Below are 20,941 nucleotides of genomic sequence, written 5' to 3' on the forward strand. Positions count from 1 at the left end.
ACTTGGTAGCCAGGCTGGCCTCGAACTCACAGAGATCCACCTGGCTCTGCTTCCCGAGTGCTGGGATTAAAGGCGTGCGCCACCACCGCCCGGCTCAGAAATGTCTCTTTAAAAATGATGTGAAGTGGTAGAGTGTTTATCTTGTATGCACAAGGCCCTGGCTTCAACCTCCAACACTGAAAAAAAATTTTTTTTTCCCAAAAGGTAAAGTCAGTGGCACCGAGTGCTGTAACCCCAAGAACCCCATGTGGAAGCAAGAAGATCTAGGATTCCACGTCATCTTCAGCTACACACTGAGTTCAAGACTAGCCTACATCTCAGGGGGGCATCTCAGAAACAAAAAACATAAACAAAACTTATACTGACAACCCAGGTGTGGTGACACCCAGGTGTGGTGGCACCCAGGTGTGGTGGCACCCAGGTGTGGTGTCACATGGCTATAATCCCAGCACTCAGAAGGCTGAGGCAGGAAGGTGGAAGGCCAAGGCCAGCCTGAACTTCACAGTAAGATCTTGTCTCCAAAAAACAAAAATGATGTTGAACAAAAGTCATAGGGGATTATAATTACATTTATATAAAGTTCAAAGAGACAAAAATTAATGAACATATCAATGTCGCAAAACATTGAAGTAAATTAATAATCAGTACAGATTCAGAGGCAGAATTTTGCGGGGCAGAAAGGGATATATTCGGAGACTTGGAGGCCTCTGCCATGTCCCATCCCCTCAGCGGGGTGCTGGACCCACAGCACCACTGTAACCTGGAGCTGCCTCCAGAGAAGAACTCTGGTGAGAGCAGAGCTCAGAGGCCCAGCAACCCAGCCCTTAGTTTAATCTCAAACCTTCACCTCCTGAGCAACCCCACGCACAGCGGGGAAAACTGCACAACACACGTTAATTTTTAAGATTTGGAGGGAAAGCCAGGCATAGTGGTGGGGTGCACAGCCGTGAAACCAGCACTCAGGAGGCTGAGGCAGGAGACTGACACAAGTTCAGGAACAATCTGTTTGCATAGTGAATTCTAAGCCAGTCAGGGTGACGGTGATGAGACACTGTCTCCAAAAAGAAATTAGGCCGGGCATAGTGGTACATGTCCTTAGTCCCAGCACTTGGGAAGCAGAGACAGGCAGATAGATCTCTGTGAGTTCAAGACCAGCTTGATCTACATAGTGAGTTCCAGACCAGCCAAGGCTACAGTGAAACTCTGTCTCAAAAACCAAAAACGATTTGGAGGAAAACTTGAATGTACTAACATATGAAAGTTTACAGGTTTATGTCTTAAAATCCCGCAACTCACCTCCTTGGGAGCCCAGGCGCCGGCTCCAAGTGCTATGCAGGTCTCTGGGAGGACAGGGGATGAGGAAGGCGCAGAGGAGTACCAGGACCATGGAGATGACCAGCGTCAGCAGAAAGACAGACGTGCGCACGTAGGACACCAGCGAAGAGGTGGCCTTCTGCTCCAGACCCCCAAGCGGTTCCGAGGGGAAACCCTCTGGGACGACCTCTGAAAGGTGTGGCTTCGCAGCCCCAGCCACGTCTGCATCTGAGTCGGGCTCCGGCGGGTCCCCCAGGGCGCTCTTCCCGTTCTTGACCCCTCCGTTCTTCTGCTGCAAGTTAAGCACGAGATCATCTTCGCTCTCATCGCTGTCAGCCTGGGTGAGGGGGTCGTACTCCCCGAGGTCTGGGCTCTTCTTCCCTGGAAAGACGGAAGGAAAGAGCCTCACCAGACCGTGGTGACACGGAAGCAAAATCACAACTAAAAAACCCCTAGCTTTACATCATTTACACTTTAGCGGCTTTCTGTATAATTAATTAGCTGTCGGCACAGGAGCCCCCAAGGGAGTCAACTGTTCTAGAATTGTTCTCTTTTGGGGTTAAGAAAATTGAAAAGGCTAGGGTAGAAGTAAAATACACCATGTTAACTAAAATAACCCAGGTCTGGTAGGTTCATGCTGCATGTTCACCCACGTGAAAGCTAAGACAATAACCTTGAGCGCAGAGGGCCAGGAATAATGGCTCACACCTTTAATCTCACTGCTCGTTTTAACAGGAGGGCTGCCATGAGTGTGAGGCCAGCCTGGGCTACCAAGCAAGATCCTGCCTCATGGCTGAAGACATGGCCCCGTGGGTAAAGGCGTTTCCCTCGAAGCCTGATGACCTGAGTTCAATCCCGAGGGCCCACACATCAGAAGAGATTCACTTCCACAAGCTGTCATCTAACAGCAGACATATAATTTTTAAAAATTGTAATAATAATAATAATAATAATAATAATAATAATAACCCTGTCTCCAAAAAACATAAAAAGAAGCTGGGGTGTACTTAGTTTCAGGTAAAATGCTTGCTTAGCATGCACAAAGGCCTGGGATTGATCCCTAGGATAAACCAGGCATGGTGGTACATGCCTGCTATCCTAACACTTGGGAAACAGTGCCAGAATCTGAAATTCAAGGTCATCCTTATTGTTGGGGGCTTTTTGCTCTTTTGGGGGGCTGCCACCCAGCTCCCAAATAATCACACACAGAGGCTTATTCTTACTTACCAATGTCCAGCCTCTGGGCTTTTCCCATTCTCTTATTTCTGTAAGTCTTACTCTTACTCTGTGGCTTACTGGGTGGCTGTCCCTTGGAGTCCTCCTCCTTCTCTGGCTCCTAGATCTTAGATCTCTCCTCCCAGTTTTCTCCTTCTATATATCCTCTATGCTGCCAGCCCTGCCTATCCTTTCTCCTGCCTTGCTATTGGCCAGTTCTTTATTAGACCATCAAGAGTTTTAGACAGGCACAGTAACACAGCTTCACAGAGTTAAACAAATGCAACATAAACAAAAGTAACACCCCTTAAAATAGCATTCTACTACACATCCTCAGCTTAGTTTAAGGCCAGTTTGTTACAAATGAGTCATTAAACTCATTAAACTCTGAGTCATTAAAAGGGTATGTTACGAGCACTGGCTGCTCTTCAGAAGACCAGGGTTTGATTCCCAGCACCCACAGGGGACTCACAACTGGCCGCAACTCCAGTTTTAGGGGATCCCCAGCCCTCTTCTGGCCTCCTGGGGCACTAGGCATGCATTTGGCAAACAGACATACAAATATGCAAAATACCCATACACATAAAATAAATACCTTTTTTTTTTTTTTTTTTTAAGAGAAGCAAAGAACAGACCATGGTTACCAGGTTCAGCTAGACAGGAAAATAACTTCCAGAGTTCTGTAGCACAATCGATAACTATGGTTGTTCCTATGAGGCCCAGGGATCGAACTCAGGCCGTCAGTCTTGCTGGCAAGCGCTTTTACTGGCGGGGGCATCTTGCCAGTCCAAACATCTGTTCCTCTTATAAGCTTCAAAATTTGACTGAATGTCACTAATGAAGATGGCCACGGCTCTTTTGATTTTTAAATTTTTTTATTCATTCACGCATGGTGCACGCATGCATGCATTCATTCATTCATTTGAGGCAGGGACTCACTATGTAACCCAGGCTGTCCTTGAACCTGTGGTGACCCTCCTACCTCAGCAGCCTTCCTGGTGCTGGGATTGCAAGTGTGTCCCACCACTGCCAGCTTGAGGCTGTGGCTCTTGAGGAAACTCGCCTTACACCTAAGGTCTGTTCCTGCTTTAGATTTTCTCAGAGCCATGATGCATGACTGTTCCTGGTAAACTTCTAGAACAATTCTCCTCTGTATGCTATCTCTCACTGGGTGTCTATGGTTTCCCGGTTGTTTCTATGGAAACAAGTGAGCAAGTTGAATACTACATGTCAGCTGAAGGTGTTTGATGAAACCTCACTTCTCAGAATTGTCCTGTAATTTGAATATCCTTTAAGAATACCTTTCAGTAAAGGTGTAAAAACTGCTATTCTGAGCATGCGTCCTAGAAGAGGTGGCAGACTTATGCAAAGCTCGTTCGCACAGTCTGCATCCTGCTTCTACTCAGATTCTGCATTGACTCTGAGGGATAAATTATAGAGAGGCTTGGGTGCATCCCCACACGACTCCTGGCTCTCGGTGCAGTGACCTGTGCCTTCGAGGCAGGCTATGGGACAAAAGCTCTCCTCTTGGGAAACTGTCTGGCACGCTGTGACTAATGAGAACGAATGTGAAACCTTGAATTCTGGAGAATTAAAAAGGGAAGCACAGTGCTGACTGTGGCTAAGGCTGAGGAAGCATCCCTGGCACAGGTCCTGCCTTGCTGATGTCCTTCTGGAAATTACATCTGTGTCCTAACACACAGAAGGAAGCAGTAACACAGACAGGGAGGCCAGATGTAGAGGGGAAACCTGGAGGATGAAGTTTAGCATTTGTTTAATAAATGGTTGATTAAACAATATTCCACAGGATCACTCTGCGGCGTTCAGCACCTTCCAAAAACTCAGACTACACTAGGTAATGTGGTAATCGGTTAACTCGAGGTGTCTCTTTGTTTTCATTTACAAAGTTACTCATTTTGAACGGTGAAGACTGGATTTGGTCTTTTGTTTGTTTTCAAGTTGGGTCTATCTTAAACTGTGCCCTGATTTCCTAAATGCTGAGGTTACAGCTGTGTGCCACCAGGCTTGGCTTGGAGTTGGCTCTCATCCTCAACCCCACTCCTCTCCTCCCCCCTCTGTTCTAAGTGTGTGCACACATGTGCATCTGGATGCATTTGTCTATATGTGCCCATGTGGAGGCCGGAGGTCATGTCTTCCTCCATCAATCCTCATGTTAGTTTTTGAGACACAGTCTCTCACTAAAACTGAGCTGGCCATTTTGGGCCTCAGCTTAGTTTAAGGCCACACTTGGGAAACAGTGCCAGCAAGTCCCCAGTCTCTGACTCTTAGAACACTGGAGGCGGAGGCAAGAGGATTGAGGATCAACCCCAAACCGTGGTCAGCCTAGTTTACATATCGAGTTGACAGACTGCATGGTAAGCCTGTGTCTTAAAAGGCAAATAAACAAACTTGTTAGGAATACTCCTGACAGGAGCCGTTAAGATGGCTCAGCAGGTAAGAGCACTGGCTGCTCTTCCAGAGGACCCGGGTTCTAATCCCAGCAACCACATAGTGAATCACAACTGTTTGTAACTCCAGTCCCTGCAGGTCCAATATCCTCTCCTGACTGACCTCCATGAGCACTGCATGCATGTGCTGAACATACGTTCATACAGGCAAACCACCCATGCACATAAAAGAAACAATTTAAAAACAAAAAAGGAGCTGGAGAGATAGCTCATCAGTTAAGAGTACTGGCTGCTCTTCCAGAGGACCTAGGTTCGACTCCCAGCAACCATATTGTGAATCACAACTGTCTGTAATTCCAGTTCTAGAGGACCCAATGCCATCTTCTGGTTTCTGAGGGAACCAGGCACACATGTGGTTCACAGACATACATGCAGACAAAACACCCATACATATAAGATAAACACATAATTGGTGGGGGGTGTCTTTTTTATTGTTGTTGTTTTGGTTTGGTTTTCTTGTTTTGTTTTGGTTTTTGAGACAGGGTTTCTCTGTGTAGTCTGGTTATCCCTGGAACTCAATTTGTAGATCAGGCTAGCCTTGAACTCACAGAGACTCACCTGCTTCTGCCTCCTGAGCACTAGGATTAAAGGTGTGCACCACCACCACCACCACCACCACCACCACCACCACCACCACCCAGCCTGATAACTAAACAAATTTTAAAAATCCCTCTGACAACCAAGAAAACATACTAGATCTGAAATCTCAGGGCTGGGTGAATTTTAAAGTTCATATAATCTCTGTTCCCTTTCACACCCAGCAAGCAGTCACTAAGCACACAGCTGAGTGTGGCTAGTGTCAGGAGCCCACTGGTCTCCATCTACCACTTGGAAGGCCAAGGCAGGAGGATCAGGAGCTCAAGGCCAGCCTCAGCTACATAGTGAGTTTACACTAGCCTGGGCTACATGAGGTATTGTCTTACGAAAAAGAAAAGAGTCCAGGTCTTCATGACATAAAGACAAGTTTGGCTCTCTTATTAGCTATGTGTGTCCTTCCTTTTCAACTCTATAGGGGCTCAATTACCCTATTTATAAAATATAATAACTAGTGTTACATCTCTGAATTGTTAAGGATTAAGTAAGAAAACATACAAATGGCCCTTCATGCCTGGCTTATGGTCATAATCAATTTTCTATTATTATTGTCTGAATCTGTTGACAGCCTTTGCCCAGCCTTCTCATCTCCAGGTTAAACTCTTTTATGTCCTGCAACCCATGATCTGAAGGAACAGTTTCAAGTGACCCTTCTCTGGATACAATGTGACATGCCCACAGTTTTTAAAGTAGGGTTTCTGGAACTGAACACTATGAAAGGGTGTGATCTGACCACAGACAGGACAGAACCACGCCATCATGTTCCACATGGTTTATTGACTCAGTTAATACTGGTAGCTCTTGGTAGCCTCACCACACACCTCTTAAAACTTCCTAGGATTCTGAACTGCGCTCAGGCCACCCTATGGCCTTACCACTGGATCTTAAGCACCAAGTGAAAAATTTAGAAGCAGCATCTACCTCAATCAATCAATCTTGTCAATCTTTGCCTCCTAAGATTCCCAAAGAAGTGAAACTGTCAAACTAACAAAATACCAGCTAACAGAACAACGGAAGGCAATTCACTTTTACCATGATTACGCTGCGACAGACGTGAAGGAGCCTGGCGAGATACACTACAGAAATGCAGACAATTTTAGTGACTCTATGAAGAATAATTAATGGATGTTCTTGTATAGGAATACACACTTCTAATAGTCACAGGAGGTATTTCTACCATAATTCCCTTCCTTAAAACCAGGAAAGGAGGGAGCAGAAGAAGAAGAGGAGGAGAAAGAGAGGGGGGGGAGAGAAGGAGAAAACAGCACATTCCCAATAGGAACAATCGCTGCAAATTCATGAATCTCTTATCTCCTTGAGGAAACAATAGAAGTAGATACATGTCTCAGTACTTGAACAAGGAACAAAGTGCACAGAATTGATGGTGATGACGATACTGTGATAATTGAAAATGTTGTCAGGTGGTGGTGCACACCTTTAACCTCAACATTTGGGAGACAGAGACAGGCAGATCTGTGTGGGTTCAAAGGCAGCCTGGTCTACACAGCCAGTTCTAGGATAGCCAGAGCTACAAATAGAAACCCTGTCTCAGAATAAAAAAAAGAACTAAAAATGTCTTGACTGACTACCATCCAAACTGATCCAAAAGTGTCTTAATTCATCAAATCCTCATAATGACCCTATGAGAGGTCTAATCCCTATTTTATCAACAAAATAATTAAAAAACAGGTCATTTCCCTATGACCAAGAACCTGAGAAGCAAAGCCCAGATTCAAACCCAGGCATCTAAGCATAAAACCTACTTGTTGACCTGGTAAGACACTTCTTCCTTATCTCAGGAATATGTAACCCAACTAATAATTTCATGCTTGAAAAAATAAAGTCTAGGGTCACAGGAACAGCCAGGAACAGAAAGCAGAAGTATGAAAACAATCTCTACAGAAGCAAGCTTTCCAGTGGCTAGAAACTAACTACAGGCACCATCAAGTCCCAAAGAGGCTGATGGCTTTGAGAGACAGAAGAGGCCAGTTGTGTTGCAGAACAAACTTTTTGTACACTGTGAAGATGTGTATCTGCCAAGGCATCTTCTGATTGGTTTAATAAAGACCTGAACAGCCAATAGCTAAGCAGGAGAGGATAGACAGAACTTCCGGGCACAGATAGGAACTCTGGGAAGAAGAGAGGTGGAATTCACCAGTGAGACATGGAGAAATCAGATGTAGAGTATGGAGAGGTAATGAGCCACGAGGCAGAATGTAGATTAATATAAACAGGTGAATTTAAGTTATAAGAGCTAGTTGGGAACAAGCCTAAGCTAAGGCCAAGCTTTTGTACATAATAAGAAGTCTCTGTGTCATTATTTGGGAGCTGGCTGTCCAAAGGAAGTTCCACTACACTTGGTACCCAATGTAGCATCTGTGGAGCTACTCACAACAAGACTAGGTATAAATGCCTGCTGCAGTGTGAGCCCAACAACTTCCCAGAGCTGGGGCAAGTAAACGTGGCTCCTGGCTCTGGGAACCCACAAAGATTCCAACTTGTAGTTTTACTCAAGGTCAGGGAGTCAGGCTTTATGCTGCTCTCCAAGGCTGCATAATAGGGTGCAAAGGCATGGTTACCAAGTGTCTTATTCTTCAAGGCCTAATCACAAGATGCTTTGCCATGGGTCATGGTTACTAGGTGGATTGAAGGATCTACACTTGGTTGTATGTTTGTGCTTTGATCTTGAAAGGGAGAAGCCCTTTGCCTCTCCCCTTGCTAGGGTATAAAAAGCCCATCAAAAATAAACTCAGAAACTGCTGAGTATTGACCCAGGGCCCTCCCAAAGCTATCCTGTGACTCTGTCTTTTTCTTCATCTATATTTCTAACTAGCATTTCTCAGTTCCTGACTCCCCTCTTCAAGAAACCCTTCGATAGGTCAGGGCTGAGCCCCAACACTGAGCCCTGACACCTAGCCTATGCCTGCGGTGTAAGGCTAGGCTCTCACAGAAAGGTAAGCAGCCGCATCTGCTGCAGCCCAGAACCAGTTGGATGGCCTGCTGAACCAACCTGAGGGGGGCAGAGCCAGGTGTCAGTGCCATGTGCTAAGCATAGCCACAAGGCAGATAACCTAGCCCTTTAAGGCTTCGCTCACAAAGTCAGGAAGCTGCCTGCAAAAAGCCAAGCCAGGTGGTGGTGGCACACACCTTTAATCATAGCACTGGCAAGGCAGAGCCAGGAGGATCTCTGTGAGTTCAAGGCCAGCCAGGTCTACAGAGTGAGATCCAGGACAGGTACCAAAACTACACAGAGAAACCCTGTCTGGAAAAACCAAAACCAAAAAAAAAAAAAGCAATGTCCAGACCAAAAAAACCGCTGAACAGGTATAGTATGCTTGAAAATGTGTTTAGTTGCTGAAGAAAGAAAAAAATGGATAAAGACCATCATAGAAAAAAAAATAGTTTAAAAATAATAAAGTCTTTAAAGATCCAATATAGCGCTTTATTAACTTTAAATTTTTAAATGCTAATAAGTTAAAAAAAAACTGCTTAGAGATAGTAGATTATAGGGAAAAAATTGCTAAATTAAGCCAGCCTATATATTTTAAGGCTGTCTTAACTTCAGATTGGAAGTCAGGAAACGTGTTGCGTTTGGGGAGAGGTTATGCCTTTGTTTCCACAGAAAACAAAAAGTTATGAATTCCTTCAAAATTAATAAAGATCAGATTTGACTGAGGGAGACATCCTGAAAATCCTGGCTGCAGACATGAAGGAAGAAACCAAGAAAAACTAAAAGACAGGTGATGCTGATCTCTCAACATGGGAACAGTTCTGAGACTGGATGAGAATGATAAATCTTGTTGGCTACAGAGTCCCCATGACTTATTACATGCCATCCTTTCATAAGGCATGGATGGAGATTTATATTACAGTTTGGTTATACTTTCCAACAGACTTATAAAGTTGACAGATGCCTTTTACCTGCTCAGACATGGAGCAAAAGATCATTTTTAGTTGATTTGTGCACAGTGTACATTCCATACTTGTATTAATGCTACCTTTAAAAGTGTGCATGTGAGCGGGGGTGGGCCACCTTTAATCCAGCTCAGCAAGCCAGGCGATCTTGTGATTTTCAGAGAAAAGAAAAAGAAAAGAAAGAAAGGACCAGACACCAATGAGGACAAGTAGTCCAGGTGATGATCCAGCCTCTCAGGATGCCTCTATTGCAGTTTCCTAAAAATTTGCATCCAGAACAACTTCAAAGTGGTTAGCTAAGATGGTCCAGCCTCATAGAATGCACCAGCCAGGACTTCAGATAAGCTCTGCACTTTCCCATCACACAGAGACTGGACAACAAATGATACAGCTAGCTCTCCCAGGACTTAACCATTATCCCAACTTTCTCAGGGTTCTCTAAAGATGCCGTCACCCCCAGACAACAGGAGGTAATTTTAAGAACACAACCCCACATTCCCAAGAGGTGGAGTGAGTGGTTTTTGGTTGTTCGGTCAGTTATGGATGTTTGTCATTTTTTAGGGGGGTTAGTTGCAAGTTGTTATTGGTCATAGTCAGGGAGGAAATTAAGCAAAGGAAGTTAGATTCAAAGATCTCTTTCTAAAAAGAAAAAAGAGGGTATATAGGAATGATAGGATAAAAGGGTAGATTATTGAAACTACTTTTAGACTGAAAAGCAACTACTAGTCTCAAATACTTTGCATTGGTTTGGATTTTTGTATATTAATACAAATTTAAGATTATTTTTGTTATAACAAACTGTAAGGTATTGTACCTATGCAATTCATTTAAAATTATAAAGATCTAGTCCTTGAAAGCTATTATTAAATTATTTAGGATAATTAAGATAACAATCAAACTTGTAGCAAGAGTTTAGATGTAGACAGAAAAAAGCTTTATTTAGCCTCATGTATCTTAGACAGGTGGTCTTCAAACACTTCAGAGATCTACAGAATATAACATTTAAGATGTTTTATTAAGGCTTTTCATGACAGCGAGACATGTCTACTCCTAGCAGCACCAAACTACTTCAGAGAGTATGATGGGTACTGACAAACTCCATATGTTTGCTTTCATTGTGGGAAAATTAGCCACTGGGCAAGAAACCTCCCTTGCCTCAACTGCTGACAGAATGCTGTCCAAATTGGACAAGCAGGACACAAAGAAAGCTCACTGCCGAACTCTGCAAAGACAAAGTAGGCCAATACTTTAAAATTCCTGCTTCACAGAAAAGTCTGTCAGATATTCTAGGCCCGTAGGCTGAAGATGAACACCCCAGCATTGCAGAGGAACCTTGGGTGATTGTCCAGGCAGCTGTCTCTGTCATTTCTATAGTTTTGGAAGATGCTTGCCCTGCACTTCCAAAATTTTTACTCAGGCAATATTTTATCTTTCTCAGGTCTCTGATGGGGATTGAAGACTAGATAGTTATACAGTTTTCTTTGTTACCAAATTTAGAAAAAAAAATTACACAAGAGATGTAAAATTTATAAAATCTTAAGTTGCTTATTTAAGAAAATGTTTAAAGGTCTAAAAGAATACTTTAGGCTGGTAATACAAAAAATCCATGAAGTCTGTTTAAAGGGCAAAGGATTTATTATGGGGAAAAACTCACTGTGCAGAACAGAACTGATACAGGTTCTGGAATGCTGTTCCAGCTGCCTGGATCAGTCTCACATCCAAGTCTTACCATGGAGTGAAGAGAGGCAAGACGCCTATGTGCCTCAGGTCTTAAGGGTCCCCGAGGGGCCATGCCCCAGTGGCATGTACTTCAAAGTCATAGGCAGGTGGAGCAGTTACCTGTTGCATCTGTAGGGATGGTGCTTCAAGGTCATAGCCAGCTACCCACTACAATAGTTTAGGTATAAAACTTTAGATTCATCAAGATAGGATAGATAATAGAGTATTTTCTTCAAATACAAATGGACTGCACATTGTGAATGTAATTCTTACTTGATAATTGTTCTTATTGTACATAGTTTTACTGTGTTAGAGTTAAAACCCTTCCTTTTTATTTAGACAAAAAAGGGAGAAATATTGCAGGATATTGGATTGCGCCGTGGTACTGTGAGACTGTGTTAATAAAGTTAACCTTGAATCAGGGCGCAGGGCCAGCAACTAGCTGACTAGACTAGTTGACAAGAATTAGCCATAGAGAACGTGGAGGATCTGGGGTATGGATAGAGAGGCACAGGAAGGCGTGGGGAGGCCCTTGGAGGTTCTCGGGCTTTTCTTCACCCCTTTTGGTCTAGGAAGTCTAGAAAGGTCAGCAGGTCGCTCCACCACTGCTTCTTTGATCTATAAGGTTTTCACCCCAATATCTGACTCCCCAGTCTTTATTGGTAAGAGAACAACTTAGATAAACACAACACAGTTGGGAGACAGAAACCAGACAATAACTCAGAGAATTCAATACAAAATATCACTGAACTGTGTTTGGAGGACTTAAGGCTGCCCTGGGACTGATCTGGTGGTGACCAAGGCATAAACTGGGAGCCTAGGAGAGTGCCTGCCGGATTTGAGTCCAGCCCCACATAAAGCCGGGCACATGCACACACCTATGATCCTAGCACTTGGAGCAAGTGGAAGCAGGAAGATTAGAAGCCTTCTCTCTAAAGTGAGTTGCAGGCCAGCCTAGGCTACATAAGATCCTCTCTCAAAAGCAAAACAAAACAAAATATCTGGATGTGGGACGCAGGGTCAAGGGATTGCCTCAAGTTCCAGGCCAGCCTGATCTACATAGCGAACTGCAGGCCAGCCCAAGCTCTAAAATGCCAGGTGTGGTGGTGCACAGTTTTAATCCCAGTATTCAAGAGGAAGAGCATGGATCTCTCTGAGTTCCAGGCCAGCCAGGTCTCCATAGTAAGACAGTCTCAAAACAAACAGAAACAAAACAAAAACAGAGTAAACAAAACCAAAAAGAGCCCAGATCCACTTCACAACTCAAGCAGCAAAGGTAAGAGATTAAAAGACGGCACGGAAGAAGCAGAGCTGCGTCAGCACTCCGAGCCCCACGTATTCCGCGAGCCTGGACAGAGGCAGCCAGAAGTGAACTGCTGGGAAAGGAATCTGCCGCAGTCTGGATTTTTATTGCTGTGAAGAGACACTATGACCACAACCACTCTTATAAATGAAAACATTTAACTGGGGTGGCTCGATTACAGTTTCAGAGGTTCAGTCTATTATCATGGTGGGGAGCATGGGGGCGTGCAGGGAGACACCGTGCTGGAGGAACAGCTGAGAGTCCTACATCTCACAGGCAACAGGAAGTTGATTGACAGTCACACTGAGGGAAGCTTGAGAAAAAGGGACCACAAAGCCTGCCCCTACAGTGGCACACTTCTTCCAACAAGGCCACACCTCCTAATAGCGCCACTCCCTTTGGGGACCATTTTCTTTCAAACCATCACAAGATCTGAGCTCTAAGCCCTCATTAAATTCTAGCTTCCAACTGCCCCAGCTCCCTCCGTGTCTTGGCCAGCTCTGCCACTTGCTCAGCCACTAACCCAAAGGAAAATAGCTACCCAATCAGGAATAGTCTTGAGAAAGAAACCAACATTAGCATTCACTCCCTAAGACACTACAGAGTTCTACAAATACCCAAGGAAGGCTACAACAAAACACAGCAAATAAAATCAGGAAAAGAACATTTGGGAGGGTGGGCAACTGGAGATATAGAGTTAAGCATTTGCCCAGTTCAATAGAAAAGGTGAAATATCAACAGTCAGGGATAGACAGTCAATAAGAAAAAAATATAAAAGTATATGAAAAAAAAAATATCAAAAAAAAAAAAAAAAAAAAAAAAAACAATAGAAAATGAAAACAACATAAGACAGAACAGAGTATATATAGAAAAAAAACATTCTTACTTGTCTGGCACCCTCAGTCTCCCCTCTCAGGAAGCTGAGACAGGGGATTCATGAGTTTAAAGGCTGTGTGGTGAGACCCTGTCTCAAAAAAAGTCAACAACAGAAAAATTATAGAATCATCAAAAAGAATAGATATTTCTGAAATCAGACACAGATGATGACTACTGAGAGCCTAGCTAAATTAAAAGGATAACACGGCTGGTGTTCCTTCCCTCAGTAAGCCTGTGTAATAGCTTTAAGACAGAAATGCCTCCCATTTTCTGGAGGAGGAAACTGAGGTTTAAGCATTTAGGAAACTGGCCCATAGCTAAAGAGCAAGTAAGTTCTTCAAAGCCTGCACTGGCTACTCCTACTTCCCAAGGCCAAAGCTTTCCAAACAGACTGTGGTGCCCATGCCTGTAATCCCAGTACTTAGCAGGCTCAGGCAGGAGGGCCACCTCGAGTTCCAGGCTAGCTTGGGCTGTTTAGTGAGTTTCAGACCAACCCTGTCTTCAAAAAGAGACCCCATCTCAAAACACTCAAACCAGGGCTGGAAAAATGGCTCAATGGTTATGGTTAAGCACACACACTGCTCTTTCAGGTGACCCGAGTACAGTTGCCAGGATCCATTTCAGGCAGCTCACAGCTCACAGCTGCCTGTAACTCCAGCTTCAGGGGATCTGACGCCCTCTTCTGGCCTCCGTAGGCACAGCACTCACATGCACAAACCCACACAGGTACACATAAAACTCAAACCTAATAAAAATACGCTAAGAACCCTAAGAAACTGACTGATACGGGATATGTATAACTGGAGGGAAAAAAATTGGACCATCATGCAGTACTTAAAGGAGATGCAAAAGAAAGAGAGAAAGGGGGACTGCAATAAAGCCAAACCTAACTGCAGAATAAAGGGTACACAGAGAATAATCATCACTGAACATTCTAGTAAAAGTACAGGACCTCAAGGATGGCAAAGGAATGGCATCGCATCCAGGCTTAGGGTGAAGGATCATGTCTAACGGTGATACACAAAAGTCAAACTGGCAGCTGGTGTGGCAGAACATGTAATTCAGGAGGGTCAAGAGTTTGAGGACAGTCTGGGAAATGGCCAGAGAGATGGCTCAGTGGGTCCCAACGTGACAGCCTGAGTTCAGTCCCCAGGACCACATGACATAAACTCCCTTCCTGCAAGTTACCCTCTGACTTCCACATATGTGCCAAGTGTGCATGCCCCTTGCCTCCCCACACCAACACACACACACACACACACACACACACACACACACACACACACACACTAAATGCATTTTTTAAAAAATTGTAATAGGCTAACTTCACCTAGGTGTGGTATCATATGCCTGTAATCACATCGTGTAGGAGGTGGAGGCAAGAGAATCAGGCATTTAAGATCCTTCTGTGCTGTGCGGTGAGTTCCAGGTCAGCCTAGGCTACATGGGCAGTGGGGAGGGAGTAGCAGGACCGTGTCTCCAAAGTCGTCATAGGAAGAACTTATGGTATAAAGTCCAGGGCCTCTGAAGTATGAAGACAAGCACACCAGAGCACAGAGCTATCATTGGCTGGTGCCTTTAAAGACCTCAGGAGATTAGGGCCAATTCTAGACCAACCTTTGGAGCATGATAACTATTCAAACTTACATTAACACAGATAGTATGAAAATAAACGTTGGTTTAGTTATTACAGACTGCAAGTTCTGACTATGCAAGGTTTTTTTGTTTTGTTTTGTTTTGTTTTCCTGACTATTCACTAAAACAACAGCAATGGGCAGAACAAGAAGCCCCTGACTAGCCTCAGGCCACACTCAGATCAGACATGAGTCTGTACTTCACAGTCCAGGGTCCGCGCACTCACTCTTTCTGAATCTACTGCTTTTGGTGAGCACCCAGGGGTGTGTGTGTATGTGTGTGTACACAAGCACCTATGCATGTGTGTGTTTGTGGTGTGCCTGTATGCAATGTATATGTATGTGTGATGTATGTTACACATGTGTAAGGTATGTGTGTGTATGTATATATATGTATGTATGTATGTATTGTAGTGTGTGCATACATGGTGTATAGGTATGTGTAGTGGGTATGGGTGTGTGTGTGTGTGTGTGTGTGTGTGTGTGTGGTGTATGTACAATGTGTATGCAGATGTATGTGCCCATGCACATGCCAGGAGGATGGTGGGTGTCCTATTACATTGCTCTCTGATTTATTTTCTTGGAAAAAGATCTCACACTGAACCTGGAGCTAGGTTAGTGGCCAGCGATTCCCAGGAATCCTCCTGCCTCTACCCCCTACAGCACTGGGGTTATGGGCACATGTGTAGCCATGCCCAACTTTTTATGTGGGTACTAGGAATTCAAACTCAGGGCCTCAGGTTTGTGTAGCAAGTACTCTTACCTGCTGAGCCATCTTTCCAACCCAGGTTTCCAGTCAGTGAAATGTCTGCAGAGGGGCTGGGAAACCACTCAGTAGTCAGGAGCATTGCACTGCTCTTGCAGAGGACCCGCATTTAATTCCTGGCGCACACATGAGGCAGCTCACAACCTCCTGTCACTCTAGCTCCAGGGAGATCCTATGCCTCTAGCCACCATGGGCTCCTTCATACACATGCACATACCCCCACACATACCCACATATAGACACACACACACACACACACACACACACACACACACTCACTCACTCACTCACTCACTTATATAACTTTACTTTTATGTCTGCAAAGAATACAAGAGAAGACACTGGTTTCATAACACAGTGATAGAACAGCTCTTCACAGTCACTGCTTTCCTCCTAGGAGACTGAGACAGTGACTCAACTGTGTTCCCAAATGTGCAGAGGAAGCGTTCCTATGAAGGGATGCGACTGCGTTATGCCCAGGTGTGCTTAGGGAAATACACTGAGACATGCTACCCTGTGACACACTATACCTCAGTTTACACTGCAACCCACCCATGTAATGGGACATGTGCCTGTACCAATGTACATAATTCCCAATATGGCTTAGTTTATCTAGAGACACAGTCCTCGAAGTCACATATCATAAAACAAACCACAGCAATAACACTGTACTCTAACAGTCCCTTCAGTGTTTGAGCTTCTAACTTTAAAACTAAAAAAACATATACCTAAGAGATAAGCCGTCCTACAGGCTTTATGAATGTCACATTGTCCCTCTGTTACTTATTAACCTCATGCCAGGCACGAGAGCCAAATGCCTTTCCATTGTGAGCTCAGTGAAAGGCTTTTAGATGATGAAATGCATCCCCAGCAGAGCTCAGTCCTGTGTCACTCACTGCTGGATCAGGCCTTCAGAGTGTACCACCCCCAGAAGCTACTAATGACCAAAACAATAGCTAATGTGTGAGAAGGTAATTAAATTCCTAAGTACAACTATCTCTTTTACCATTCCAAATAACCCTGTGAGATAAACATGCGATGCAGTGTGTGGCATGTAGAGAATGTTCTAGAACAACACTATTTATTACAGACGAGGAAACTGAAGCTTGAAGGGGTAAAACGGCTAGCCAAGTGAGTCTGGAGCCTGGCTGCGGATGAGGCTCAGCGGGTAGCTTGCATGCCTAGCATGCATTTACCGAACGCCCTGGATCAGATCCTCAACACAGAGGTCAAATCAAAACAGATCCAGTCAAATCCAGAGCCCGTCTCCTGCTCTTAGCCACTGTTCCATTCACTTCTCCCACACAGAAAAGTTCTAAGAGGGTTACCTAAGGAAACACAGCACAGTAACAACCAGGACCGCAGCCTCGAAGCCCCAATTACAAGGTATCCAAAAACAGCTTTGAGAAAGCAACTTCTACCTAATATAAAAACCACAAACTATATTTTGGGTAGTGAAGAAAAAGGGCAAGGGAAAGACCAGGAGAAAAACAAGCAAAAAAGAAAAAAAAAAAATCCACATCACATACAGGGCAGGGCATATAGATCTGTATGCAGGCCTTAGTATTGATCACAGCTCAGCCCTCAGGGCCAAATTGCCTTCCAAACACAGGAATCTTCCACTTTATACTGTCAGCTGATCAAATAACTACAACCCAATACACCGAGGAGCACCACATTCTCAGAATGAAGACACAGAAGTGATCAGGCAAGATAGTCTCCAATTATTCTTTTTAAATATTATTTTGAATAGTATACAAAATGCCGGTTTCATTACATGTTTACACATGTATGGTATTGTGTTTTGCTCATATTCATCTCATTATTCTCTTGTTCCCCCTCCATTTGAATATTAATAACGTTCTTTTTCCACAGATGGGGATTGAACTTGGTTGGCTCTGTGTGTGCTAGGCAAGCACTCTCCCCATGAGGTACACCCCTTTTCTGCAGCTTTATTCTCAGAGAATAACAATCATCTATGCTGAAATAAAACAAGGACTCCAAAACAAATAAAAAAGCTAAAAGTGCCTGTCATTTAATTATGCCTTTGAGAAGACAGCATTCAAACGGGGGGAGGCGGGGGGGGGGGGGGGCCGGAGGAGTACTTTCTTCAGAGTAAATGAATCCTGCAGGGAAAACATGTCTCTTTTAATTTCAGTATTATGTACACATTCCAAGATAGATCTTATCGATGTTCTTTCCAGTGTTCCAAGCAGCCCATGAAAGGGGAAAAGATCTAAAGACACGAAGTCTTGGGTCAGCTAAGACACCAGGCTGGTTTCAAGGTAGCAGACTAGAAACTCTTTGAGAACAAGGGCCCTGAGCCCCACTGATAGCCTCAAGCTGGGCATTGGAGATACCCTTTTCAACATGCCAGGGAAAGCAACTGCTTCCGCTCTTAAGCGATCAGCCGATAAATGCTTACAACTTAGTGTTTAAACGTTTAAGTAGAGTAAGCAATTTTTCGAACGCTCTGAATGTTCAAATTTTGCTAATGGCAGAATAAATGCGCCTTGGTTAAAACAGCGCGTTTCAAACAGCACAGCCCCCTGCCGTGTGACCTGGTGCGATTCAATTAGCCATTTTCCTAATCTTTTCGCTCTCCTCCTCCACCCAGGAGGAAGGGGAACACCTGCCTGGGCTAGCTCTCTGCTGCCAGGCGGCTGTCAGCGAGTGGAGATGCTGTTCCGCCCAGGCCACTCACTCACAGTCCTGCAGCCCCCGGCTCCCCCTCTGGTCCAACCCCAGAGAGCAGCAACGAGTCCCGGTGCTCAGGGAAGGATGCTCCGGTGGCCGGCCCTCCCCGGGAGACGGCGGCGACACGCGCTGGGACCTGACAGTCACCGTCGCGCCCCTCCGCCTCCGACCCGGCCCCGCGCGCCTCCAGCAGTCTCTGCCCCGGGAGTCCCCGAGAGTCCCCAAGTGTCCCCGAGCGTCCCCCGGTCCCCGACCCACACCCGGGCTCCCCTTCCCGTCCCCCGGGCGCCGCAGCCCTCCCGGCTAACAGCCAGGCCCCGCCGCGCCGGCCTCGCCTCGCCGGCCCCTCTCCCCAGGCCAGCCAGGCCTCCACGGCGGCGTGGTCGCCGGGCTGCAGACTCCTTACCCGGGAGCTTGAGCGCCCTGGACAGCACTGTCGCCATGGCGGAGGCCCCCCGTGCGCGTGCGCGCGCCGCGTCCTGCCGGGAAGTGTAGTTCGCTGCGGGCCGCGCGTGGGGCTGCGGGCGGGAAAGGTGTGACCTGCCGGGAGCACGGCTGGGAGGAGGCGCCGGCTACCGCAGGTCACCCGTGTCGGGCCAGGCTGAGTCGCTCGTGCAGAGCTCAGCAGGCGGTCCGACCGGTGTGCCGAGAGCCTGGAGGAGAGAGCCGGGTAGTTAGGGAAGCGCAGGCTGTGAAGTTCAGTCCGCGTGGGTTTGGAATGGACAGACAGGATTGGAAGACTACCTGTGCTATTTACTGCCAGGGCCATCTTGGCAAGTCACTGGGCTCTGGCTTTGTTTGTCCGTCCATCTGTTTTTGAGACAAGGGTCTTAATGGAAACTGTCTTTGTAGGTGAGGATGACCTTGAACTCCTGATCCTCCTGCCTCCATCTCCAAGCCTCGGTATTACAGGCACGTGATACCACACCAGGTTTTCTTTATTTATCTATCTATTTATTTATTTAACTTATTTATCTACGACCAGGTGTGGTTGCGCATACCTTTCCTAGGCAAACAGATATGCCAAGCAGTGGTGGTACGTGCCTTTAAAAATCCCAGCACTTGGGAGGCAGAGTTCATGGCCAGCCTGATCTACAGAGTGATTTCTGGGACAGCCAGGGCTACACTGAGAAACTCTGTCTCGAGAAAAAAAAAAAAAAGTATTTATTCATTCTTTAAATTTTTATTTATTTATTTATTTTTGAGATCATGTAGCGCAGACTGGCATCCACTTGGCTATGTATTTGAAACTGGCCTGGAACTCCTAATCCTCCTGGCTTTACTTCTTAAGCGCTGGAATTACAGACATGAGACACCACACCTGGCTGGCTCTCTTGAAATGAAAACGATATCTCCTTCTTACTGAGAGAATTAAATGATACCATCCTTTTAAAGCACACAGCTCCTGTGGCTCTTTTCCCATCTTAAGTGTGGACTGAAGTGTGCTGAGGTTCTGACATGGGTTTCTTGGTCTGAGTTCTTTCCAGGAGCCGACTGGTTTCTCACCCATGGGCACTGAAAAGATCAGCATTTAAGGGAAGGAATATTGAAAACATTTCATCAGCTTGAAACTGAAGCTTCTTACTTATCTAGTGAGGTCTCCCCACTTCTGCTGAATGCTGATAAACAAAGTAAACATGCGAAGCACCGAGCACCCCCAACTAGTGTTTAATGAGTGTTTGATGTCCTTTTGGTTAATGTCTTACTGTTTTGTTGTTGTTTGAGACAGGGTCACACTATGTAGACCAGACTGGCTGGAATTCAGAAGGTAAAACACCCATACATATAAAAATAAATAAAAATGTATATCAATAAATAAAATGTTTAATAAAAGGAATGAGCCACCACACCTCACAATTAATAATAATAATTTTAATGGCTTACATTTTATGTGTTAATTCTTTAACTTTCATTTATTTTGTGTATGTATGCATGTAAGCACATGCATACTTCTGAGGACCAGTTCTCTCCTTCCACTGTGTGGATGTCAATGTCAGGAATTGAACTCAGGCCATCAGGCCTGACTCCAAGATTTACCCACTCAGCCAGCTCACCGGCCCCTTATGTGTTAACTCTTTCAGTGTTCTGTAATAATTGAAATGTTTACTATTTGCCAGCTTCTCTGGATATGATTAAAGACCATATTTTATATCAATGTAGGTCATCCAAGAAAAGAAACACTACAAGTCACAACAAACCGTAGCTGCTTGCCTGGTATCAGATCAGCTCATTAGAACACATTCAGAGAAGTGAAGACTGATGTCAGTGACCCTGGAAGGTGAGAAGGACAGGAACAGGCACCTGGGACAGGCTGAGGTGGCCCAGAACAGCCGGGTTATACATGGTAGAGAATGGGGAAAAGTCCATGCACTTTCCATAGTGAAAAGATAAACTCCAGGAATGACCCTGCTTATGTAACTGAAATGAAATGAAATTGTGT

General features: G+C 45.1%; 1 protein-coding gene across 3 annotated transcripts in view; it reads right to left on the reverse strand.

Annotated features, from left to right (window-relative positions):
* Fam234b (family with sequence similarity 234 member B) overlaps window positions 1-19,396 on the reverse strand; it is a 49,706-nt gene extending 30,310 nt beyond the window's left edge. The window contains exons 1-3 of one of the 3 annotated variants that reach the window (XM_028872153.2): window positions 19,246-19,396; window positions 18,908-19,154; window positions 1,297-1,695 (exon numbers count right to left, since the gene is read on the reverse strand). In XM_028872153.2, coding sequence (XP_028727986.1) covers window positions 1,297-1,695; window positions 18,908-18,944 — 436 coding nt within the window. In that variant the 5' untranslated portion in view covers window positions 18,945-19,154; window positions 19,246-19,396. The remainder of the gene's footprint in view (window positions 1-1,296; window positions 1,696-18,907; window positions 19,155-19,245) is intronic. The other 2 variants (XM_028872152.2, XM_028872150.2) reach the window with 2 other exon arrangements.
* Window positions 19,397-20,941: the final 1,545 nt, after the last annotated feature.

Source organism: Peromyscus leucopus, chromosome 3 (assembly GCF_004664715.2).
Source record: "Peromyscus leucopus breed LL Stock chromosome 3, UCI_PerLeu_2.1, whole genome shotgun sequence".
Lineage (NCBI taxonomy): Eukaryota > Metazoa > Chordata > Mammalia > Rodentia > Cricetidae > Peromyscus > Peromyscus leucopus.